The sequence below is a fragment of the Somniosus microcephalus genome, chromosome 10 (genome assembly GCF_052327205.1).
Source record: "Somniosus microcephalus isolate GS21.2 chromosome 10, FLI_Smic_1.0, whole genome shotgun sequence".
Lineage (NCBI taxonomy): Eukaryota > Metazoa > Chordata > Chondrichthyes > Squaliformes > Somniosidae > Somniosus > Somniosus microcephalus.
Window position 1 is genome coordinate 81,699,297 of NC_140996.1, and position 26,056 is coordinate 81,725,352.

General features: G+C 43.1%; 1 protein-coding gene across 3 annotated transcripts in view; it reads left to right on the forward strand.

The window, feature by feature from the left end:
* The window catches only part of lig4 (ligase IV, DNA, ATP-dependent), a 28,068-nt gene extending 2,697 nt beyond the window's left edge, over nucleotides 1-25,371 (forward strand). The window contains exons 2-4 of one of the 3 annotated variants that reach the window (XM_085998631.1): nucleotides 14,355-14,425; nucleotides 20,212-20,370; nucleotides 20,620-25,371. In XM_085998631.1, the coding sequence (XP_085854757.1) occupies nucleotides 20,658-23,396 (2,739 nt within the window). In that variant the 5' untranslated portion in view covers nucleotides 14,355-14,425; nucleotides 20,212-20,370; nucleotides 20,620-20,657 and the 3' untranslated portion in view covers nucleotides 23,397-25,371. The remainder of the gene's footprint in view (nucleotides 1-14,354; nucleotides 14,426-20,211; nucleotides 20,371-20,619) is intronic. The other 2 variants (XM_085998633.1, XM_085998634.1) reach the window with 2 other exon arrangements.
* Nucleotides 25,372-26,056: the final 685 nt, after the last annotated feature.

Below are 26,056 nucleotides of genomic sequence, written 5' to 3' on the forward strand. Positions count from 1 at the left end.
TTGAGTCCATAAATGGACCAGCAAAGTCGATATGTACCCTTTGCCATGGAGATGAGGGCCACTCCCATGGATGTAGACGGGCTTGTGGTGGGGCGTTTTGGACCTTCTGGCATCCTAGATAGCTCTTGGTCATTTCTTCGATGTCTCCATCGATACCTGGCCACCACACAAACGCTCTGGCTAAGTTCTTCATTTTCACTCCACCCAGATGCCCCTCGTGAAGCTCCTTTCGCACTTTATCCTTGAGTTTGGGTGGAATCACCACTCTGGATCCACACATCAAGGTTCCTCGGCACACTGACAGCTGTTCTCTTCTTTGCGAGAATGCTGGCAACAGTGGTTCGCCATGTGCTGGCCATCCCTTCACCGTTAAATCGTAGACTCAGAGAGAGTCGGGTCATTTCTCGTTTCCTTTTCAATGGTAGAATTTGTCACCGGTAGACATTCCACTATGGTCGAGTGGAACATCTCCACTGGGTCCACTGTAGACGCCTCTTCTACCGTTGACAACGGTAGGCGCGATAACCCGTCAGCATTCCCATGCTGTTTTGTTCCTTTGTATTCTATGTCATATTGGTGTGCCCCTAGGAAAAGGGACCACCTCTGTAGCCTTTGCGCTGTCATAATGGGAACACCCTTTTTAGGGTTGAATATGGAGACGAGGGGTTGATGGTCAGTCAACAAGGTAAATTTTTGTCCGTGTAGGTAATGGTTGAATTTCTTCACCCCCCACACCAGGCTGAGTGCCTCCCTGTCGATCTGGGCATAGATACGCTCAGCTGAGTTCAATGAGCGTGACGCAAAAGCTATCGGCCGCTCCGAGCCATCAGGGAATCTATGCGATAATACCGCTCCCACGCCGTAAGGGGATGCATCGCACGCCAGTAGGGTTGCAAAATTCTGGGAATTTTTAAGAGGAAACTTTCCATGGGAATTTTTGGGAATTTATGGGAATTTTGAGTTTTTTTGCACACTGATGGTTTTTGTCTCTGACCCTTATATTATCTTTGTCGTCAAAATAGACATACTGTTCCATACAAATAAAAACAGGCTTTCAAAACTTTATTTAGGTTATAATTTTGAACTTTATTGAACCCCCACAAAGAAGACCCATCTAAAATAAAATAAAAAGCGCGTCAGCTTATTTAGCCTGTAATTTGTCCTTATTTTGTCCCTTTGAGTCTTCTACTCGTGAGTCTTCTGAGTCTTCTACTCCTCATTGCTCCTCCTGATTCTCTGACTCTGGCTCTGACATGTCCATTTCCTCCCTGTGTCAGTGTCTAGCTGTGTGGTGGACACTTCTGTATCTGGCTCAATAAGTTGTAGGTTCGCCTGGATAGCCACCAGTTTCTCCACTCTCTTGTTAGTCAGCCTGTTGCGCACCTTTGTATGCGTATTCCCAAAAAGTGACCAGTTTCGTTCAGAGGCTGCTGATGAAGGTGGGATTTGGAGTATCACCGATGCAATAGGTGACAGGGCCTCAGATGCACAAAGTCCCTTCCACCAGGTATGTGCACTGATATGCTTGCATGATTCCCATATCCCATCCCCATTCCAAAGACCTTGCTTGGTAGAGAACTTTGCCAGACTTCCCAGAACTTTGCCCACATCCAGATTGAGATGGTGTGAGAGGGTAGAAATCACACTGTAAGCGCTGTTGACCTGTTCTCCAGAAAGTATTGGTCTCCCAACATGCTTTGGGTCCAGCATGTATGCTGCAGCATGAATCGGCTTGACACAAAATTCTTGACGCGTCTGTATGAATTGAACAATTGCCTTCTCCTCTGCTTTGAGCAGCAGGGATGTGGGTAGGGCAATGCTGATTTGTTCTTTTAAATCAGTAAAAAGCCTGAGAACATCTGACAAGACAGCGTCATCTCCTTCAATCTGAGCAATTGCAGATGCTACTGGTGAGAGTAGTTTAAGGCTGCTAACCACTCTCTCCCAAAACACATCATCCAGCAGTATTTTCTTGATGGTGGTTTCCATATCCCCAGACTGGGATATTGCCATTTCTTGCAGCGACTCCTTACCCTCCAGAAGGCTGTTGTACATTATGACACCACCCCATCTAGTGTTGTTGGGCAGCTTCAGTGTGGTGTTCTTGTTCTTTGTCATTTGCTTGGAGTTGTATGTTGCTGCAACTACCTGTTTTCCCCTGACATACTTAACAACTTGCTTGGCTCTCTTGTACAGTGCTTCCATGGTTCTCAAACCCATGATGTCCTTGAGGAGCAGGTTAAGCCCATGAGCTGCGCACCCAATAGACGTAATATGAGGGTAGGCCTCCTCCACTTGAGCCGAAGCAGCCTTCATATTCGCAGCATTGTCAGTAACTACTGCAAAGACCTTTTGTGATCCAAGATCGTTGATGACCGCTTTCAGCTCATCAGCAATGTATGTGCCTGTGTGTCTGTGCTCTTGAAGAACACTGGGAGAGGAGTGGAGACGATGTAGTTTATGATGCCCTCCCCTCGTACATTTGACCACCCATCTGAGATAACTGCAACACAGTCTGCCATCGCTATCGTTTCTTTGAGCTTTCCTTGGACTCTGTTATACTCAGCCTCCAGCAAATAAGTAGACAAAGCATGTCTGGTGGGAGGACAGTATGCAGGGCGAATAACATTGAAAAATCTCTTCCAGTACACATTGGCTGTGAGCATGAGGGGTGAGCCTGTTGCATATACAGCTCGAGCAAGGCACTCATCTGCATTCTTCTGGCTATGGTTATCCATTGTATCAAAGAACCTTCCAAGTGGGCCAGGAGCTGCTGATGATAAGGAGCCTGATGCTGAATGAGAACCATCATCTTCTTGAATGGAAGCAGAGGAACTCTGGGCTGACTGCTGTGAGCTTTGAGTGAAGTTGTTGCATTTGGATAAATGCTGCTGCATCTTTGTGGCATTCTTTACATATGGCTTTCTACAGTGTTTGCACATGTGCACAGTCTTTCCATCTTTAATGCCTGGGGTAAAATGCTTCCACACATCCGACGGTAAACGTGGCATTGTTCTATGCAGAGAAATAAAGGGCATTCCTCTCTGTGTTGAACTGCGGTCGATCAGCACGATTGCAACAGGGTGAGTACATTTTTGCTGCTGCTCCATGTGATGGAAGCATGACCTGTACACACACAACGCTACATCACCAATAGTGTATTATTTTGTATATTTTAAATTGAAGGACAACAGAGTTCAACAAGTAACTGGTTTATTTGGTATAAAGTCTGATTTACTTACTGCATCATCACAACATCAGCAGAAAACAAAATGACTTCCCTCAGGACCCCTAACCTGGATCTTAAAAAAACTATAGCAGTCTTACAGATGCCTGCAGGCCAATCACAATTCGATATGCAAATATTACAAATAGAGGGAGCTAATCGCTCATCCACTCATCCAACCAATCAGGACACATTTGTTCACAGTCACACACAAAACTTGTAATTATTAAAACAAGCCAAGTAAGAAGATAAACATATATTGATTAAGAAATTCCTTAATAATTAAGATTCCATCTCTGTTAGTAATTTTAAGAGAGGACCTGTGGGGGGTGAAAAAAGAAAGAAATACAAAAAAAAACAGTATTATGCTAGCATGTGCTTTTTTGGGCAAAATTCCCAAGCTAAACTTCCCGTGGAAAATTTCCGGAAATTTACTATAAATTTACCGGAAACCTTCCACCCCTTTGCAACCCTACACGCCAGTCTGATTGGTAGTGAAGGGTTGTAATGAGCCAACACTTCCCTGGACGTGATCAAGCCTTTGCATTTATGGAAGGCACGTTTACAGTCTTCGCTCCATTTCCAAACTACTCCCGTTTGTAGCAGTGCGTTAAGAGGGTGCAGAACCGTTGACAAGTTCGGTAAAAATTTATGATAGTAATTTATTAATCCCAGGAACGACCTTAATTGTGAGACATTTTCAGGCGCGGGGGCTTTTACGACCGCTTCAATTTTTTCAGGTGACTTATGCAACCCTTCTTCGTTAATGACATGGCCACAATATGATATTTGTTTCTGGAAAAATTTGCACTTGGGGCGATTTGCTCGTAGGCCCCGTTCTCTCAGCCTCGTTAGCACCTGCTCCAAGTTGGCAAGGTGCTCGTTGTCGTTTTCTCCTGTTACAAGGGTGTCATCTAGGTAGCATTGAGTCCCCGGAATCCCTTGCAGGACTCGCTCCATAGCTCTTTGCCAGATAGCCGGAGCTGATGCCACTCCGAAAACCAGTCGATTTTACTGGTACAGGCCTTTGTGTGTGTTTATCGTGAGATACTTTTTAGAGGCCTCCTCAACCTCCATCTGTAGATATGCCTGTGCTAAGTCAATTTTGGTGAAACGTTTCCCTCCGGACAGTGAGGCGAAAATATCTTCTATCCTCGGAAGAGGATACTGTACCGTGTGAAGAACCGGGCTTACAGTCACCTTGAAGTCCCCACAGATGCAAATTTTTCTCTGTTCTTCAGATTTATCATTATTCAACGTTTTCTTCATGACCGGGACGCTGGGTGTTGCCCACTCGCTCCAATCTACCTTGGATAACACGCCTGCTTTTTCCAAATTCTCCAGCTCTGCCTCGACGGCTGGACGAATTGCGTATGGCACCGGCCTTGCCTTAAAAAACTTGGGTATTGCCGCGTCTTCCACTTTTATTGAGGCGGTGGCGCCTTTCAGGGTTCCTAGTTCCTGTTGAAACACTTCTTTGGCGCAGCCAAGATTTCTTTTAATCGTCCAGGTATGACGTCATCATCACTTTTTTTCTTACTGGTCACCGTCAGTGCCTGAATGGAGTGCCAGTCTAAACGTATCTTTCTGATCCATTCACGTCCCAACAACGGTGGACCACCATCTTGCAGAACGTATAAATACAACTTCTGTATTTCCTTGCCGTTGTATACAACAGACACCCTTATTTTCCCTCTGGGGTATACTTTCTGCCCCGTATATGTCTTCAGGATAATGGATGTGTCTTTCAAAGGTATATGCGGAAATAGCCGCTCGTAATCCCGTCGACTCATGACGGTCAGAGCTGATCCTGTATCTAGCTCCATTTTGACTGGGGACCCCGTTATCGTGAGGGTAACCCAAATGGTCTGGTAATCTTCTTTGGCAATTACATTATGTAATTTGAGACAGCTTAGTCTCTTGTTTCCGGAGTCGCTATCGCTCTTCTGGTCTTCGGAGCTTCTGTCCGTCATCATTTGTACCTTTCTGTACTTTTCGTTTATTGACCTTTTTACTGTCAGCGGATTTCTTTCCAGATCTGCATACACATGCAATGTGTCCCATCTTTCCGCATTGCCTGCATGATTTGTCCTTGAACCAGCAGTCCTTCTGGTCATGGGTGGATCTGCCGCAGCGATAACATCTCTCGAAACCCCGTGTCATTTCATGGGTGCCGAAGTCCTGTGGCTTTTGCTGTATCTCTGCAGCTCCTCTTGCTGCTGCTTCGTATGATACAGCCACTCTGACAGCCTTGTCCAGTGTCAAATCTTTCTCAGAAAGTAGTCTTTTCTGTGTTCCTTCGCTTAGGAGACCGCAGACGAATTTGTCTCGTAGAGAATCTGCCAGGTCTGCCCCGAATTGGCAGTGCTTTGACAGTTTTCGTAATTCGGTGAGGTAATCAGCGTTACTTTCATTCTTGTGCTGATTCCTCCTGAAGAATTTGAATCGTTCCACTATCAGCAGCGGTGTTGGGTTTAAGTGCTCCTGTAAGGTATCAACAATCTCCTTAAAATTCTTGTCCATCGGTTTGGCTGGAGTGATCAAGTTTCGTAACAGCCCGTATGTCCTTGCGCCCATCAGATTTAGAAGTACCGATGCCTTTTTATCATCCGCTACTTCATTCGCCTTGCAATATACCTCCACTCTTTCCACATATGTGGTCCAATCCTCTATATCACTATCGAAAGCAGTAATATTGCCAGTCTTCGGCATCCTGAAAATCAAAATTGGCGCTTCCCGCGCTTTTCCTTCTTCCCCGCCGAGTCAAGATGGCGCCTCCCGCGCTTTCCCGCCGCTGCCACTGCTGCCAACGCTGTTCTCCGTGGTTCCCGTTGCGACCTGCAGCTTTTTGCGGTATTTCTATTTTTTTTAATATATATATCTTTTAAACAGTTTCTCCGTTACTTGGAGAACCGTTCCCGTCGTGGAGCGGACCCTCTGGGACTTTCCCCTCCCTCTGCTCGGTCCGAACGCCGACCTGCTCTGCAGCACCGGCCGCCTCCTGAGTGTTCCACCCTCTGTCTCTCTTTGCTTCTGCTTTCCGACTCGCTGCCCGGCCCCGCTGCAGAGCCACTCGATCGAGCCCCAGCCCAGGAAGGATCAGTGCACTCCCAGCCCGTTTAGCTGGTGAAAGCACAGTTTATTTATTTATTTATTTATTTTTAACTTGCTTCTTGCTTCTGGCTTCGACCTTCGTCTGAGGAATCGATCTCCTTGAGGTGCTGCCGAATTGCAGGTAAGTTCATTTCTAACTCGTCGCCACTGTTCGATCCGTGTGTTAATGGAGACACGGAATGCAGGAGTTGATTTAACAAGTGTTTACTGAACAAAGTCTGGAGGTGAACTAACTACACAAGACGCTATACAGGCTTATATACCCGAGTGGTCACTACTGGTACTACAGTACACAGGGGCTTCAAAAACATAGTTCCTCTTAAAGGTACATACACTACAACTACCACTAAATTCCCGTCTGTCCGCTCAGTAGGGACGTTATGGCCCAATTTATTCACTCCACTGCTGTTCATTCTGAACTAGCCAGGCCGCTTAAAGAAAGAAAGAAAGACTTGCATTTATATAGCGCCTTTCACGACCACCAGACGTCTCAAAGCGCTTTACAGCCAATGAAGTACTTTTGGAGTGTAGTTACTGTTGTAATGTGGGAAACACGGCAGCCAATTTGCACAAAGCTAGCTCCCATAAACAGCAATGTGATAATGACCAGATAATCTGTTTTTGTTATGTTGATTGAGGAATAAATGTTGGCCAGGACACGGGGATAACTCCCCTGCTCTTCTTTGAAATAGTGCCATGTGATCTTTTACGTCCACCTGAGAGAGCAGATGGGGCCTCGGTTTAACGTTTCATCCGAATGACGGCACCTCTGACAGTGCAGCACTCGAGTGTTAGCCTAGATTTACATGCTCAAGTCCCAGGAGTGGAACTTGAACCCACAACCTTCTGACTCAGGCGAGTGTGCTACCCACTAAGCCACAGCTGACACTTCAGTCATCTGTATCCCTTCCTGTGACTAATCACTCTTGACAATTATCTGTCCAGTGATTCTGTGATCTTCCTTGGCTTCTTGTTCCATGTACAGGTTGACTATCCCTTATCCGAAAACCTTGGGACCAGCTGTGTTTCGGTTTTCGGAAATTTTTGGATTTCAGAAGGTATTATTTCAGACTGGGAAACTCTGAACATTAAATTAATTTGGTAATTAGTATTTGTATTTAATAAATTTTAAAAGTTCAGGCTACCTCTTGCGACTGCTCCGTGTCTCATTCCCCTTCCTGCTTCTCTGTGCTGCCGCTCCCAGTCTGTTTACAGCTCCCCCTGCTCCGTATCTGAATTCCTTGACTTAGCAGGGGTCTGGGGCTCGACTGCCGCCGCCAGTTGTGGGAAAGCCGGAAATCGGCTGACTCCTACGCTAAGCTGGCCCACAAATCAGGTCAGAAAAGCATCGGCCGCGTCGGGTCATGTTTGGCGCCACTCGGGTTATGTCGTGCACACGATTTACGCTCCACAAAAAAACTTTCGGTTTTCAGAAGTGCGGATAAAGGATAGTCTACCTGTACCTCTTTATGCAGGCCCATTGAAAGTTATTCTAGCTGTTTCCATTCTTGAAACATGCCCAAACCACCACAGTCATCATTTTTGGATCTTGTGTATACGTGTTGTTTCTTGTCCAAGCCATGTTGTTGTGCTATAATTCCGTACAATAATATGGGAATAACCATTGCTTTATAAACTCTTGCCTTCATTTTTACTGAAGTATCTTTGGCCTTCCATATCCTGCTTAATCTTCCAAAAGCAACAGAAACAAATCCAATCCTTCTTTTGATGTCTCCTTCACAACTCCCATTTACTGACACTAATCCACCAAGATTTCAAAATTCAAACTTTTCCACCTGTTTAACTGCATCCCCTCTAACTAATTTATACATCTTCCTGATGCTTCCCAAATGACATAACCTTTGTTAACCTGTAATCCAAATTTTCTGTTCTCCACATACACATCAGTTAGTCTCAGCAAATCTGTTTTAGATGTTGTAAGTTCAATATCATCAGCATTGTTTAAGATCTTGCCATATATGGAGGCTCCTCCAATATCATCTTTTAGTGCAAGATTCATTACTGCTTCCAGTAATAGATTAAATAAATCAGGCAACAGTGTGTATCCTTGTCTCACTCCAACTGTTATAGAGTCATAGGCCTAGAAATTCACTAGCCTTAGCGCCGCTTTTGAGGCGCTAGAGGGACTAGCGCCAGAGTTATGGCCAGTTGAAAAATTCCCTGGGGCCCTAAAGCGGCGTTGCACCGGTAGCGCTGCGCCGGCACCGATGACGTCATCGGTGTGCGCAGCGTCCCGGTTGCCATGCCGACGGGCCCCAGCACCGAAATTCAGTTGCGGCCGCCTCGCCCGTGGCAGCCGCAACTAGACTCTGGCAACAGAGTCCAACATGTGTTTGCGCCGGCGCATTAAAGGCCCCGTGGCGGCCGGCCGCTTTCCCGCCGGCCGCCTGCCCGCAGCTCCCTCCCCGGAATTCTCCCCCCCCCCCCCCCCCCCCCCCGGGAACAGATGCAAGCCCGGCACTTGTCCGAGGTGCCGGGCTCATTTTTAAACAGATTTGCGCGGGCCGCGGCCGGGTGCAGGCAGCTCCTCCTTAACGGAAGGAGGAGGCCTGCACTTCCCCAGCCTGCCGCACCGCATCGGGTGCCGCAGCGCCGGAATTGCGGCGCTAAACGGCAGTTGGCGCCCTTTTCCAGGCGCTAAGACCCTTCAGTAGCGCCGGCAGCCATTTGGGCGCGGCGCTACTGAATTTTTGGCGCGCGCAGGGGAACTTAGCGCCGGCACTAACTCCCGGCGCTAAAGCCCTGGCTAAGCCAAAACCCAATTTCTAGGCCATAGAGTTATACAGCACGGATCGAGGCCCTTCGGCCCATCGTGTCCGCGCCGGCCATCAAGCCCTGTCTAATCTAATCCCATATTCTAGCATTTGGTCCGTAGCCTTGTATGCTATGGCATTTCAAGTGCTCATCCAAATGCTTCTTAAATGTTGTGAGGGTTCCTGCCTCCACAACCCTTTCAGGCAGTGAGTTCCAGACTCCAACCACCCTCTGGGTGAAAAAGTTCTTTCTCAAATCCCCTCTAAACCTCCCGCCCTTTAACTTGAATCTATGCCCCCTTGTTATTGACCCTTCTACTAAGGGAAAAAGCTCCTTAGTATCCATCCTATCTATGCCCCTCATAATTTTGTACACCTCAATCATGTCCCCCCTCAGCCTCCTCTGCTCCAAGGAAAACAAACCCAATCTGCCCAGTCTCTCTTCATAGCTGAAGCGCTCCAGCCCTGGTAACATCCTGGCGAATCTCCTCTGCACCCTCTCCAAAGCGATCACATCCTTCCCGTAGTGTGGCGACCAGAACTGCACACAGCATTCCAGCTGTGGCCTAACCAGTGTTTTATACAGCTCCATCATAACCTCCTTGCTCTTATATTCTATGCCTCGGCTAATGAAGGCAAGTATCCCATATGCCTTTTTTACCACCTTATCCACCTGTTCCGCCGCCTTCAGGGATCTGTGTACTTGCACACCCAGATCCCTCTGACCCACCGTCTTGCCTAGGGTCTTACCATTCATTGTGTATTCCCTTGCCTTGTTAGACCATTCCAATAGTTTCCTAGCCACCCTAACAGTGCTCAGATACTTGTTATAGATGGTTTCTATTAGTCTGACAAGTTTCACTGGAATCCCATCCTCAAGACATGCCATATCCCATCTCGTCATACACTGTCAAAGACCTGTTTAAAATCTATGAAGGTGTTGTAATAATGGGTGTTGTGTTCTATAAATTTCTCCCAAATCCGTCTTATTACAAGCAGTTGATCTATCGTATTGTGCCCTGGTCTAAAACCAGCTTCTTCTTCATACAATACCACTTCTACGTATCTTTTCATTTTCCTCTGCAGTGCCTTATTAAATACATTTTGGGTATACTCAGTAAGCTATTCCTCTATAATTGTTGCATTTGCATTTATTTCCTTTTAAGATTTGGCATCACCTTTCCTCAGTCTTCAGGTACTTGTTCTTCTTCATCAATTTTGTTAAGCAGCCTTTGCATCACTTACCCAGTTTGTTCCTCACCTGCCAGCAACAGCTCTGCAGTTATATTATCGATGCCAGCAGCCTTGTTGTTTTTCCAACTAATAAAAAAAAGTCTTTACTTCGTCTTCCAAAAATCCAGCATCAACTCCTTTACATTGTCCAGAAACATAGAAACATAGAAGATAGGAGCAGGAGTAGGCCATTCGGCCCCTCGAGCCTGCTCCGCCATTCAATGAGATCATGGCTGATCATCCAAACTCAGTACCCTGTCCCTGCCTTCTCCCCATATCCCTTGATCCCTTTAGCCTTAAGAAATATATTGATATACCTATCAATTCATCCAATGAAAAGCGACGAGTTAAGATAGTAACTATAGGTTTTTATTGGCTAAATAACAGAGCCCACCCTCGTGGGCGATCGGGTCCAACAAGGAGGAATACCAGCCAGTCGACCACCTTTATACCTGGGCAAGCAGGCGGAGCCATGGGCGGAGTCAGCTGTGGTCAGCCCAGGTATAACAGCGTGACAAGAGGTGACCTTGTGTAGTGACACAACAGTGTAAACAGTGATAACCATAGTGTAACGATAGTGAACGATAAAAGTGGTTTACCATATATATCCAACTCTTTCTTGAATATATTTAATGAATTGGCCTCAACTGCCTTCTGTGGCAGAGAATTCCACAGGTTCACCACTCTCTGGGTGAAGAAATTCCTCCTCGTTTCAGTCCTAAATGGCTTACCCCTTATCCTTAGACTATGACCCCTGGTTCTGGACTCCCCGGCCATCAGATACATCCTTCCTGCATCTAGTCTGTCCAGGCCTGACAGAATTTTATGGGTTTCGATGAGATCCCCTCTCAATCTTCTAAACTCCAGTGAGTATAAGCCCAATCGACACAATCTCTCCTCATACGTCATTCCTGCCATCCCAGGTAGCAGCCTGGTGAATCTTCGCTGCACTCCTTCCATGGCAAGAACGTCCTTCCTCAGGTAAGGCAACCAAAACTGCACACAATACTCAAGGTGTGGTCTCACCAAGGCCCTGTACAACTGTAGCAAGACATCCTTGTTCCTGTACTCGAACCCTCTTGCTACGAAGGCCAACATATCATTTGCCTTCTTAACCGCCTGCTGCACCTGCATGCTTACCTTCAACGACTGGTGCACAAGAACACCCAGGTCTCTTTTCACTTCCCCTTCTCCCAATCTATTGCCATTCAAATAATCTGCCTTCCTGTTTTTGCCACCAAAGTGGATAACCTCACATTTATCCACATTCTAGTGCATTTGCCATGTTTCTGCCCAATCACCCAATCTGTCCAAATCGTACTGGAGTTTCACGACATCCTCCTCACAGCTTACCCTCCCACCCAGCTTTGTGTCGTCTGCAAATTTGGAGATATTACATCCAATTCCCTCGTCCAGATCATTAATATATATTGTGAACAGCTGGGTTCCTAGGACCGATCCTTGCGGTACCCCACTAGTCACTGCCTGCCACTCGGAAAACAACCTGTTTATTCCAACTCTTTGCTTTCTGTCCGTCAACCAGTTCTCTATCCAAGTCAATACCTTGCCCCCAATCCCATGTGCCTTAATTTTGCAAGCTAATCTCTTATGTGGGACCTTATCGAAAGCCTTCTGAAAGCCCAAATACACCACATCCACTGGTTCTCCCTTATCTATTTTACCAGTTACATCCTCAAAAAGTTCCAGTAGATTAGTCAAGCATGATTTACCTTTTGTAAATCCATGTTGACTTTGTCCGATCCTTTCACTGCTTGCCAAGTGCTCTGCTATTACATCTTTTATAATAGACTCTAGCATTTTCCTCACTACCGATGTCAGGCTTACCGGTCTATAATTCCCCGCTTTTTCTCTACCACCTTTTTTGAATAGTGGGGTAACATTAGCTACCCTCCAATCCATGGGTACTGTTCCAGAGTCTATTGAGTTCTGGAAGATGACCAGCAATGCATCTACTATTTCTTGGGCCACTTCCTTAAGTACCCTGGAATGTAGATTATCAGGCCCTGGGGATTTATCGGCCTTCAGTCCCATCAATTTTCCTAACACCATTTCCCTACAAATACTGATTTCTTTCAGTTCCACCCTTTCATCAGACCCTATGTTCCCCGCATCTCTGGTTCATCCAACATGCTCTGTACATTGTATAGATCTTCTAAATATTCTTTCCACCACTTACTCCTTGCCTGTTTGTCCTCAATCACTGTAGCCATTTTAAGTGTGTAAGAGTCACTTAGTTGTCTTATCTTCTGAAATACCCCCTGTGTTTTGTTTCTTTTGGTGTAATTGTCTGCTTTTTTGCACTTGTCATTTATCTAGTTCTTCTTTCTCTTGGCATTTAGAGTTATCTCTCTGGTTAACCTGTTGTATTTGGTCCTTATATTAGGACCTGCTTTTATGCTCACCTTAAACTTTATTTTTCACTCAACTCCAGGACTACTTCTGTTATCCATTTATTTTTCTTAGTGTTGTTTTTGAGACTCAATACTTGTTCTGCAGTTCTTAATATTCCATTTTTGATGGTGTTCCTCATCTCTTCTGCAAAAACTGAAGGAATGGTTGCAGGTACAATGTTGCTCTCTACAGTATATTTGTTCTTGATGTCAGGTTCTTTCAACTTCTCCAGATCCCAGAAGGTATTCCAGTCTAATTCTCATTCCCAGCCTTACCGCTGCCAAAACTAGCAATTGTCAGAGTCAACATTGGCTGCTAAGGATCTGCATGACAGAACAGTTGATTTCCATCTTCTATTTACAATTATGAAATCAATCATTTTTCTTGTCTGCCCATCAGGTGGCAACCAAGTACAGGTTTTTGTAGATCATTGTGTTCGCCTCCATCAGATTGTTACTTCGGCAGAAGGAAAGTAACCGTTTAACTTTTTCATGTTCCTCACCAAATCCTAACTTTCCAATAGCTCCATCCTATACTGTCCAATTAGATCCCACTTTTGCATTGAAGTGTCTTATTATCAGCATTAAAATGCCAGCATGCTATAAAACAGGGGCATTTGCTTGCAGTAGCCACAATATTAGGTATACAGGATGTGCTTTGTTGACTATTTTCAGTCTTTTTTAATTCACTCCCATCTTCTGAATAATTGCTAAAGTGTAACAAATGCTCCACCTTTCTTTGACCAAGCTTTTGGTCACCTGTCCTAATGTTCCTTTAATTGGATCAGTGTCAATTTCTTTGTCTAAATATACTCCTGTGAAATGTCTTGGGGCATTTTACTACGTTAAAGGTGCTATATAAATGCAAGTTTTTATTGTACTGCCAGGAAAAAAAGAAGTTCCCTTTTAATGCTTTAATACTGGAGTATGTTATTCTCACAATCACAGCATACCTGTAATTCAAATTTGAATCTTGTGAGAACGACCAGGCTGCTCAGTTGCAGTGTTAGTAATTGTTCAGCTTCGTAAGTAAAGCAAATTCCTAATTTCGAGCTCTTGCCTTTCATGAAATCAGGGGCTTGAAGTTAAATATGCTAGAAAATGTCTTTCGAGATTTCTCGGAGGAGGAATGAATTCCATGTGATTTTTTTTTTGACTAGCACGACAGCTGTGGTCGGAATGGGCCTTAACTCTGGATTTCCACTACAAAAGCCGTAACCACACTAAACTTGTAGTGTAACTGTATCCTTGGAGATCTTGCATCTATCATGCAGGTTCCCAAATCCTTCACTTCTGATTAAAGAGACTCAGCCTAGAGGTTACAGCACCCAGCATGCACCTGTACCTAGAACTTGTGTAACTTTTTTTATGATTGACAAGAAGACTGGGCATTCAAAGCATGGCAGAACTTGCTGTTTGTAAGTCCCAGTCACTCCTATAGAAAATTTTCCCAGGGAGGCCAACCAGAACTAACCAGATTTTTTTCTGTATGAAACGTCATAACAGCAGAAAGCATGAGCTCTTCAGGTTTTCCTGAGGTAACTTTGAAAGCAAAATCTCGTATACTGTAACTTAGCTGATGTTCTGCCAGTACAGCTTGCAAGTAAACCAAGAGAGCCAAACACCGATGCAACTGAGAAGAAAACTGGCAAGTGACAAAGGAATGGGCAAGTATTTATATCTCTAGTGTACTCTAAATAGTTACAGAGGGTGGTTGATTATTGGGATAGTTTACCAAGTGTGATTGTTCAGAGGCTAGGAACTCTTATGAAAGAAATTTGAATCGGAAGACAAACTCATGAAATAAAACTCATACCCTCTGGCCTTCATCACTAGGAGTCCACCACTTAAAATTATCAACTTAAAATGCACAAAGATTTCCATGGTTGACCCCTCCACAGGCTGCAAACTAGCAGTGGCTAAACTGAAAATTAATTGAAGAAAAACAATTGTTGCTGTTCTTTATAAGCTAAAAATGTGTATTTTGTGTCTCAAGTGTTGGTTCTTTTAAATGAAGTATTATTTCTAATTTTAATAGCTCGGTTGAGGAGAAATTGACTTTAGGCAACAGATGGATTTCAAATTTTTATTTTTTTAATTGCTGCTGGTCTAGTGCTTTTGCTACACAACTTTGACATTTGTTACTTACTGGTGTTGCTTGCTAGAAGGACTAATTTTGACCCCTGAGGAATGTATTTGTAATTGATGTGAAGTTTTAAACACATTGCTTCAGTGATGTACTGTTCCCAGTTGGAGCAATTAACAGAAAATGTAGTACCAATGTACAGTGCTCTTGAGGAAGATTTCTAATTGCAGTTTATAGTCTTACAACACATATTATGATTAGATAATCTTTATTTTCAATAGTGTACATTGTGTTGTACCAATATGTCATCCAAAATCTGATACACAGCAGGATAGAATACATATTTTTGCAGGTCTTAAGATTACTGTAATAAGGTGTTTTTAACAATTGACAGTTTGATGTCAGATGGTTCATTTTTGCTTTTTTTGTAGAATATAGGCTTTTTTAAGTTAACATTTCATCGAAATCCTAATTGGCCTGGGTTTTTAGCCTCTCCGAGGAGATTACATGGCTCTGGGTGGATAGGGAGTGTCTGTATTATGATGCATAAGTCATCATGACAGCATGGAACAGGCTGGTTGGACCAGTTGGCCTTTTCCTGTCCCAACACGTTCGTCTGTGATCTGCTAACACAATACAATAGTATGTTGAATTAAACATCCGTAACATCGCCCGTCTCCGCCCTTGCCTCAGCTCATCCGCTGCTGAAACCCTTATCCATGCCTTTGTTACCTCTAGACTTGACTAGTCCAACACACTCCTGGCTGGCCTCTCGCATTCCACCCTATGTAAACTTGAGGTCATCCAAAACTCAGCTGCCTGTGTCCTAACTCGCACCAAGCCCCATTCACCCATCTCCCCTGTGCTGACCTACATTGGCTCTCGGTTAAGCAGCTCCTCGATTTCATAATTCTCATCCTTGTTTTCAAATCCCTCCATGGCCTCGCCCCTCCCTATCTCTGTAACCATCTTCAGCCCCTCCCCCCCCCCCCGAGATATCTGCGCTCCTCTAATTCTGCCCTCTTGAGCATCCCTGAATATAATCACTCAACCATTGGTGGCCATGCCTTCTGTTGCCTAGGCCCTACGCTCTGGAATTCTCTGCCTAAACCTCTCTGCCTCACTACCTCTCTTTCCTCCTTTTAAGACGCTCCTTAAAACCTACCTCTTTGACCAAGCTTTTGGTCACATGCCCAAATGTTACCTTATGTGGCTCGGTGTCAAATTTTTTGTCTTACAATGCTCCTGTGCAGCGCCTTGGGATGTTTTACTACGTTAAAGGCTATATAAATACAAGTTAATGGGTTTAATGTCTGCAAACTGCCTAAGAGAAAATTGTTGGATGATAATAACTGTGAAGTGAAGGAAACACATAAAAGAATATGCCAGTAATTAAGATAGTGAAAGGATAACAAGTTGCTAACATAGAAATAGGAGAAAGAGAGGAAAGAAACTCTAAAAATGCAGCAAGTGTGAAACAAAACCCAAAATTGTGGCAAAATGCAGTTGGTCTACCAATCCTGAAAATAGCAAAAACGCCATGACACTGACCACCCACCAGCACTCTGTTCCAATGGTCCATATCCAAATATCTATATGTTAGAAAAAATATTTGGTAGTATTTCTCCTGTAGCATTGCAGAAAATTAGCACAAAAAATTTCACTCGAGTGCTTTAGTGATGCTATTGGTATTGGGAGCTGCAGCTTCTGAAGCTGCATCTAATGGTAGAAATGTGCAGCTGCAGGCATCACTGGGTGACAGGTAGCTTTATAGAAACATAGAAGATAGGAGCAGGAGTAGGCCATTCGGCCCCTCGAGCCTGCACCGCCATTCAATGAGATCATGGCTGATCATCCAAATTCAGTACCCTGTCCCTGCTTGATCCCTTTAGCCTTAAGAAATATATCCAACTCCTTCTTGAATATATTTAATGAATTGGCCTGTACTGCCTTCTGTGGTAGAGAATTCCACAGGTTCACCACTCTCTGGGTGAAGAAATTCCTCCTCATCTCTGTCCTAAATGGCTTACCCCTTATCCTTAGACTGTGACCCCTGGTTCTGGACTCCCCCGCCATCGGGAACATCCTTCCTGCATCTAGTCTGTCCAGTCCTGTCAGAATTTTATAAGTTTCAATGAGATCCCCTCTCATTCTTCTAAACTCCAACGAGTATAAGCCCAATCTCTTCTCATACGTCATTCCTGTCATCCCAGGTATCAGCCTGGTGAATCTTCGCTGCACTCCTTCCATGGCAAGAACATCCTCAGATAAGGCGACCAAAACTGCACACAATACTCAAGGTGTGGTCTCACCAAGGCCCTGTACAACTGCAGCAAGACATCCTTGTTCCTGTACTCGAATCCTCTCGCTATGAAGGCCAACATACCATTTGCCTTCTTAACCGCCTGCTGCACCTGCATGCTTACCTTCAGCGACTGGTGCACAAGGACACCCAGGTCTCGTTGCACTTCCCCTTTTCCCAATCTATTGCCGTTCAGATAATAATCTGTTTTTGCCACCAAAGTGGATAACCTCGCATTTATCCACATTATACTGCATTTGCCATGCATCTGCCCAATCACCTAACCTGTCCAAATCATACTGGAGTTTCTCGGCATCCTCCTCACAGCACACATGCCCACCCAGCTTTGTGTCACCTGCAAACTTAGAGATATTACATCTAGTTCCCTCGTCTAGATCATTAATATATATTATGAATAGCTGGGGTCCAAGGACCGATCCCTGCGGTACCCCACCAGTCACTGCCTGCCACTTGGGAAAAGAGCCGTTTATTCCAACTCTTTGCTTTTTGTCTGTCAACCAGTTCTCTATCCAAGTCAATACCTTGCCCCCAATCCCATGTGCCTTAACTTTACACGCTAATCTCTTATGCGGGACCTTATCGAAAGTCTTTTGAAAGTCCAAATACACCACATCCACTGGTTCTCCCTTATCTATTTTACCAGTTACATCCTCAAAAAATTCCAGTACATTAGTCAAGCACGATTTACTTTTTGTAAATCCATGTTGACTTTGTCCGATCCTGTCACTGTTTTCCAAGTGCTCTGCTGTTACATCTTTTATAATGGACTCTAACAATTTCCCCACAACCAATGTCCGGCTTACCAGTCTGTAATTCCCCATTTTCTCTCTACCACCTTTTTTGAATAGTGGGGTAACATTAGCTACCCTCCAATCCATGGGTACTCCTCCAGATTCTATCAAATGTTGGAAGATGATCAGCAATGCATCTACTATTTCTAGGCCCACTTCCCTAAGTACCCTAGGATGTAGATTATCAGGCCCTGGGGATTTATCGGCGTTCAATCTCGTCAATTTCCCTAACACCATTTCCCTACAAATACTGATTTAATTTAGTTCCTCCCTTTTATCAGACCCTATGTTACACGACATCTCTGGGAGGTTATTTGTGTTCTCCTTTGTGAAGACAGAACCAAAATATGTATTTAATTGGTCTGCCATTTCTTTGTTCCCCATTATAAATTCCCCTGATTCTGACTGCAAGGGACCTACGCTTGACTTCGCCAATCTTTTTCTCTTCACATATCTATAAAAGCTTTTACAGTCAGTTTTTATGTTCCCAGCAAGCTTACTCTCATACTCTATTTTCCCCTTCTTAATTAATCCCTTTGTCCTCCTTTGTTGAATCCTAAACTGCTCCCAATCCTCAGGTTTACTGCTTTTTCGGGCCAATTTATATGTCCTCTCCTTGGATCTTATGCTATCCCTAATTTCACTCGTTAGCCATGGTTGAGTCACCTTTTTTGTTTTATTTTTATGCCAAACTGGGATGAACAAATTCTGCAGTTTATCCATGCGGTCTTTGAATGTTTGCCATTGCCTATCCACCGTCAACCCTTTGAGTGACATTCCCCAATCAATCCTACCCAACTCGCGCCTTATACCATCGTAGTTTCCTTTATTTAAATTCAGGACCCTAGTCTCTGAGTCAACAACTTCACTCTCCATTTTAATGAAGAATTCGATCATATTATGATCGCTCCGACCCAAGGGGCCTCGTACAAGATTTCTAATTAATCCTTTCTCATTACATAATACCCAGTCTAAGATGGCCTGATCTGTAGTTCGTTCCTCGACAAATTGGGCCAGGAAACCATCCTGTATACACTCCAGGAATTCCTCCTCCACAGTATTGTTACTAATTTGGTTAGCCCAATCTATATGTAGATTAAAGTCACCCATGATAACTGCTGTGCCCTTATTGCACGCTTCTCTAATTTCCCTTTTAATGTCATCCCCAACCTCCGCATTACTGTTTGGAGGTCTATATACCACTCTCACTAACGTTTTCTGCCCCTTGGTATTTCTCAGTTCCACCCATACAGATTCCCCAACATCAGAGCTAATATCCTTCCTTACAATTGTGTTAATCCCTTCTTTAACCAGCAATGCTACCCCACCTCCTTTTCCTTTTTGCCTATCTTTCCTGAATATTGAATACCCCTGGATGTTTTGGCCAACCTGGAGCCATGTTTCCATAATCCCAATCAAATCATATTCGTTTACCTCTATTTGCGCAGCTAATTCATCCACCTTATTACGAATGCTCCTCGCATTAAGACACAAAGCCTTCAGGCTTGTTTTTTTTAATGCTCTTAGACCTTTTAGAATTATTATTTACTGTGGCCATGTTTGATTTAAATCGTTGATTTCTCTGACTGCCACTTTTGTTTTTCCCCTTCCTATCTTTTGCTTTTATCCTTGTTTCCCTTTCCTCTGTCTCTCCGCTCAGGTTCCCAACCCCCTGCCATTTTAGTTTAAACCCTCCCCCAGAGCACTAGCAAACACCCCCCCTAGGACATCGGTCCCGGCGCTGCCCAGCTGCAAACCGTCCGGTTTGTACTGGTCCCACCTTCCCCAGAACCGGTTCCAATGTCCCAGGAATTTGAATCCCTCCCCCGTGCACAATTCCTCTAGCCACGTATTCATCTGAAATATCCTTCTATTTCTACTGTGACTAGCACGTGGCACTGGTAGCAATCCTCAAGATTACTACCTTTTGAGGTCCTATTTTTTAATTTACCTCCTAACTCCCTATATTCAGCTTTTAGGACCTCATCCCATTTTTTACCTATATCGTTGGTACCTATATGCACCACGGCAACTGGCTGTTCACCCTCCCCTTCCAAAATGTTCTGCAGCCGCTCGGAGACATCCTTGACCCTTGCACCAGGGAGGCAACATGATGGGAAAAATCATACCCAGTGGTCACAGAGAGCCATGAAAATCATGGTGCCCAAATAAGGACTCCATAACAAACATAGGAAATGTAATACAGGAAACTCTCGTTTAAACGGCACCTAAATATCCGGAATCCTCTATTAGCTGGCAAAATTCATACTCCGAAAACAACACGTCAATAACCGGAAATGTTGCCGAGTCCAAGTCTCCCGCGGTGGCCGAGTTGAAGTCCGAACACCTCAGTAACAGGAGTCTGACTCTCCCGCGCTGCCGGTAGTCTCTTCCGATCCGCCATTTTTCTGCGTGAGTACCCAATTACTGTATACTGCACATTTCTTGATTTTTTTTGTTAAAAATAGTCTTGGTAGACAACCCTCTCCGTCATCCGGAATTTTTAATCAACCGGCACCATCCTGGTCCCGTCGGTGCTGAATACCAAAGAGTTTCTTGTATATACATTTAAAACCAGGATGGCTAAATTAGATTTTTTCTGTGTTTATTCACTTTGACTTAAAATTAGCATTTTCAAACCGTCCTCTTTTGAATTGGTAGGTTACATCTTTGATGCACTATATTATCACGGATTCATCATGTCTGCAACATCTGTATCAGATAATTCACTGATAAAGACTGTGGCTACTAAGGTGCCTTTTTGTGATCTGTGTTTAACATTGGAAAAAATACAGAAGAACAAGTCCAGGCCTGATAAAACCAAGTATTTCAAAGACTTCCTGGATTCATGGAGAAATTTTCATAATACCCTTCACCAGAATGATTTAAACACCACTGATTCCTTCTACCCAGCACTGCGTCTGATCCTTCCTCAGCTTGAGAGGGAGAGGATGGCTTATGGAATCAAAGAGACAATGCTTGCAAAACTTTACATTGATGTTCTTGGTTTGCCAAAAGAGGGAAAAGATGCTCTTAAACTCCTGAACTATAGAGCTCCGACCAGCTTGCATGGAGATGCAGGTGACTTTGCTGTGATTGCATATTTTGTTCTGAAACAGAGGTGTCCAAATAAAGGCACACTAACTGTTCAGGAGGTAAATGAACACTTGGACTCCATTGCACTTAATAATGCTGCCAAAAGAAAAGATTTGATCAAAAAGAGCCTGTTACAATTAATCTGTCAGAGTTCAGCATTAGAACAAAAGTGGCTTATTTGTATGATCTTGAAAGACATGAAATTAGGCATTAGTCAACAAACTATATTTCAGTTATTCCATGCAGATGCAGCAGAGCTTCACAGTGTAACAACAGATCTGGAGAAAGTCTGTAGGCAACTTCATGATCCCACTGTGTCCCTCTGCGATGTCTCCATAACGTTGTTTTCTGCCTTTAAACCTATGCTTGCTGCTGTTGCCAATATAAAAAACATTGAAAAGTTAATGCACAATCAGAGTTTCTATTTAGAAACTAAACTAGATGGAGAACGTATGCAGCTTCACAAAGATGGAGATGTTTACAAGTATTTTTCTCGTAATGGATATGATTACAGCCAGCAGTTTGGTGCTTCCTCATTGCAAGGGTCTCTCACACCGTTCATTCACAATATCTTCAAGAGCACTTTGCAGAACTGCATTCTTGATGGAGAGATGATGGCCTACAACCCCATTGCCCAAACCTTTATGCAGAAAGGAAACAAGTTTGACATCAAAAGAATGGTGGATGATTCAGAATTACAAACCTGTTTCTGTGTCTTTGATGTGCTAATGGTAAATAACCAGAAGCTGGCAAAGGAAACGCTCAGGAAAAGACATGAAACCCTTCAAACTCTCTTTACATCAGTGCCAGGGCGCATTCAGATTGTGGAGAAAACCGAAATAAAAACAAAAAAGGATGTGGCCGACGCTCTGAATGAAGCTATAGATGAAAGGGAAGAAGGAATTATGGTGAAGGATCCTTTGTCTGTTTATAAACCAGACAAACGTGGTGAAGGCTGGTTGAAAATTAAGCCAGAATATGTTGATGGCTTGATGGATGAGGTTGACATCTTAATTGTTGGTGGTTACTTTGGCAAAGGTCATCGTGGTGGAATGGTATCTCATTTCCTGTGTGCTGTTGCAGAGCCTCCTTCACCTGGTGAGAAGCCATCGGTCTTCCACTCTCTTTGCCGTGTAGGTTCTGGGTACACAATGAAGGAGCTGTATGATCTTGGACTGAAACTGGCTAATCACTGGAAGCTTTACCGCAAAAGGGATCCCCCACCAAACATTCTGTGTGGCACTGAAAAACCAGAGGTCTACATTGAGCCATGCAATTCTGTTATTCTACAAGTCAAAGCAGCTGAAATTGTGAGCAGTGATATGTATAAAACGGGTTGCACCTTGCGTTTTCCACGAATTGAAAAGATCAGAGATGATAAGGAATGGTATGACTGTATGACATTGCACGATTTGGATCAGCTACACAATAAGGCATCTGGGAAACTTGCATCCAAACATGTTGACATAAATGATGAGGAACCGGATAAGAAGAAGCGTAAAATTCCTACGAAGGCCAAAAAATTGGTTGGCATTGCAGAGCAGTTTAAGGCCCAAGATCTATCGAGTGTTGACAAAGTTTCTAGTATTTTTGAAGATGTTGAATTTTGTGTCTTGAATGGTCTTCACCACCATCCCAAAGCTGAGCTGGAGAAGGGAATAGCTGAATGTGGAGGGTTGGTTGTACAGAACCCTGGACCAGACACGTATTGTGTTATTGTTGGCGCAGTTAATGTCCGTGTCAAAAACCTTGTCGCAGCTAATGAGCACGATGTGGTGAAAGCTGACTGGTTGCTGGAGTGTTTGCATAAGAAACGTTTTATACCATGGCAACCTCAGTATATGATTCATATGTCACCTTCTACAGAAAAACATTTTGCCCAGGAATATGATTGCTACGGAGACAGCTATTATGCTGATATTGATAAAAGTCAATTACAGGAGGTGTTCAAAAGAATGAGTAAACCAGAACAGAAGTTACCTGTTAAAACTATTGCTGACTTAGAGCAGCGTTACTTATGGGACATATCACCTCTAAGTATGTTCAGACACTGCATCGTTTATATAGACTTCTGCACTAGAATTGGTGACTCTAGTACACAGGTACATGGCACAAGCTTAGATTTGAGGGTTTTGGAGCTGCGGTTTCACGGGGCACAGTGTGTCACCAGTTTGGATGAAGGCGTCTCGCATGTCGTCGTTGGTAATGATGTACAACGTCTCTCGGAACTAAAATTGTTCAGGATGACATTTAAAAGGAAGTTCAAAATTGTGTTGGAATCATGGGTAACTGATTCAGTAAAAGCAGGAAGTATGCAGGATGAAAAAAATTACCTACTGTAGAAGATTCTTAAAACGAATCGCTGAAATATGAGTAAGACTTGGACCATTCTTAAAGTGGACAATGTAGAGTTCTTAAGTAAACATGTCCAGTTCCACATCCCGCAAAGCATTTAAACTGAAGATCAATGTTTATTATTGTCTGCTTGTTTTGTTTCACTTATTTTTCGTCCTGTACACAGTGATCCATAACCCAGAAGGGTTCATCCAGATAGAGATTGCTATGCAGTTCCTTTTTAATTATTACATTTTAGTTCACCATCTAAAATGGGTAAGTTTCCTAAAGTGGGTAAAAATATAATGAGAATCTTAACATCCAGTGTACAATATTTCGAAGTTGTGTAACTAGAGTGCTGGTCATCTCACCATGATGTGTTTGATACATCATCCATAAAACTAAAAGCAATTATGCACAACTCATAGCATTTAATTTTCTACATTTAAACCAAGGCTTTAGAAATAATCTTAAAACAGCAGGAAGATTAGCACTGGAGTGATTGTAATATCAAAGTATTGTATTTAATCACCATGGAACTAATGTTCTCCTTTTAAATTGGTATCCTATCAAAGATAACATGTAATAACACTTGAGATATTCCCTGTATCTGATTTGTGACTTACCAGCTTTTATTGCACTGTTGATGGTGAATATTCAAACCTGTCGTTATTGTTTAGCCTGCCAGTAGCAAAAGAACGTATTCACTATTTTGCTGTGTACAGTGACTTTCAAGTGGTATCTTGTGTCAAATTACAAATCGTAACTACCTTGAGTATTGGAAGTGATATTTAATGAAGCAAGAAGACTGGTTGAAGTTGGTGATATGTACCTCAAACCTATAACAACTATGCACTGTGTAACCAAGCAAAACAAAGAACAGGCTTTAAACAACATTATGGACAAAGAGTACAAAAGAAAGGAATGTACTCAGGACAACAGAGAAAACGACCAAACAAAATGGTGAGACATTCCATGATCGATCAGGACAGGAAAATAAATTACACCAGAAACCAAACGGTGAGAAAATGGAGATGGAAATGTGATTTTACATAAAACTCCCTCATTCTGCTGCAAAGTCATTTTAGTGTATAATCCATAAAATTAATCCTTTTCTAACTCTTTAGAGGGAGTTCTCAAGTGTGTTCAAAGAATTACCTTTTATTATCTCTGACTGTAAGGCAACTGCTGAGATCTTTACTGTGTGTGCTGTTTTGAGACTGCTTTAAGCATGTACAGAACTCTCTAAATGTGCCAGTTCTTCCTAGACCATGAAATTATTTATTTACACAGTTAAATACCATTAGAACATTTGAATTATTGAATACAGCAGGGGGAAACTGTTAAATCTAATAGTAGCTCATGGAACAAGGCCTCCTTGATTTTTGCTTCAAAGCTAAATTACTTTTATTTTAATGTGTGTGACGGGCCATCAGCTTTTTTCACCAGATGCTTTATTATTATTCATAGTTACATTGATCTCCATTTTTGAAGTACAGATGCATAAATTGAGGGTACTCCATGGTGAATGAGACAGTTCTTTCATGACATGTCATGAGTCAGTTAATAATTGTTGAAGTAAGTAAATGTACCTCATGATTTGAATAAAAATTGTATCAAATGCACATATACTGTGTTTGCATGTTATGCTTTATTAAAATGTTGATATTAAAGTTATTTTATCTTTTCTACTTGGAAAAACTAATTTCTCTTAAAGATGAGTTAATGGAATTACATAAGCGGTTATACAAATAAGCCAATGAAAAAACATTTAAAAAAAAGTCATGGAGAGTTTCTCTCCCTATTTTTGCTTCAAAACAAAGCTGTCTCATTCTACATTAAGATGTATATTTTCAGTATTTATAGCAATGGTAAAATGAAATTATCCTGAAAGCATGTTTAGATTTGTACACTGGCTGGTGTCTATGTATATGTGCTGATTGTAAGATTTTTATTTTGACTGGCATTAAATTGACAACACGACCAGTTCTTTTGAAACAATTTGGAATAAGTTTATTAAACACACACACATGCACATAGCCTATTGGACAAAACAACAGTCTCCTGGTATCCTATGGACTCTCCTTGATTACAACAGGTAAAGTAATGGGTTACAGATTTAAACAGACTTATACTTCCCTCTGAGTCAGGCAATGCACGCGGTCTTCTTCCTTGCTTCTTGGTCTGGTCTGTAGAGGGGGGGGGGGGGGCTTCCTGCTTTGCCGCATGGTCATCAAGAGAGAGAGAGCGCGAGTGAGCTTGTCCAGCTTTTGGGTTCCTTTTATGTCTTTTAAAGTCTATTGTCTCTAGTATAAATTGCTAAAATCCCAGGATTGGGTCTTAGTTTCATGGCAGTTCTTAATTGGCTTTCCTTACTCATGTATCTATCTGCAGAGGCTGGTGCCATTTCTTGATTAAGTTAATCGTTTTGTTAACACCTTTTAATGGCTCGAGTTTCGATGGTGAGTTTCGATGGGCTTGTTTACCCTGAAAGTCATGCTGTCTCTCTGGGGGTTATCTTGTTATGCAGGTTTCTTTTGTTCGCGCCATTGCCTTGAGCTCCACCCACCCAGGGGAGATGCATACACATTAAATTCATCTTTATTACATACATCTTATATTAATAGTCTCGAGTCCATCACACATCATAATTTTGACAAAACCTACA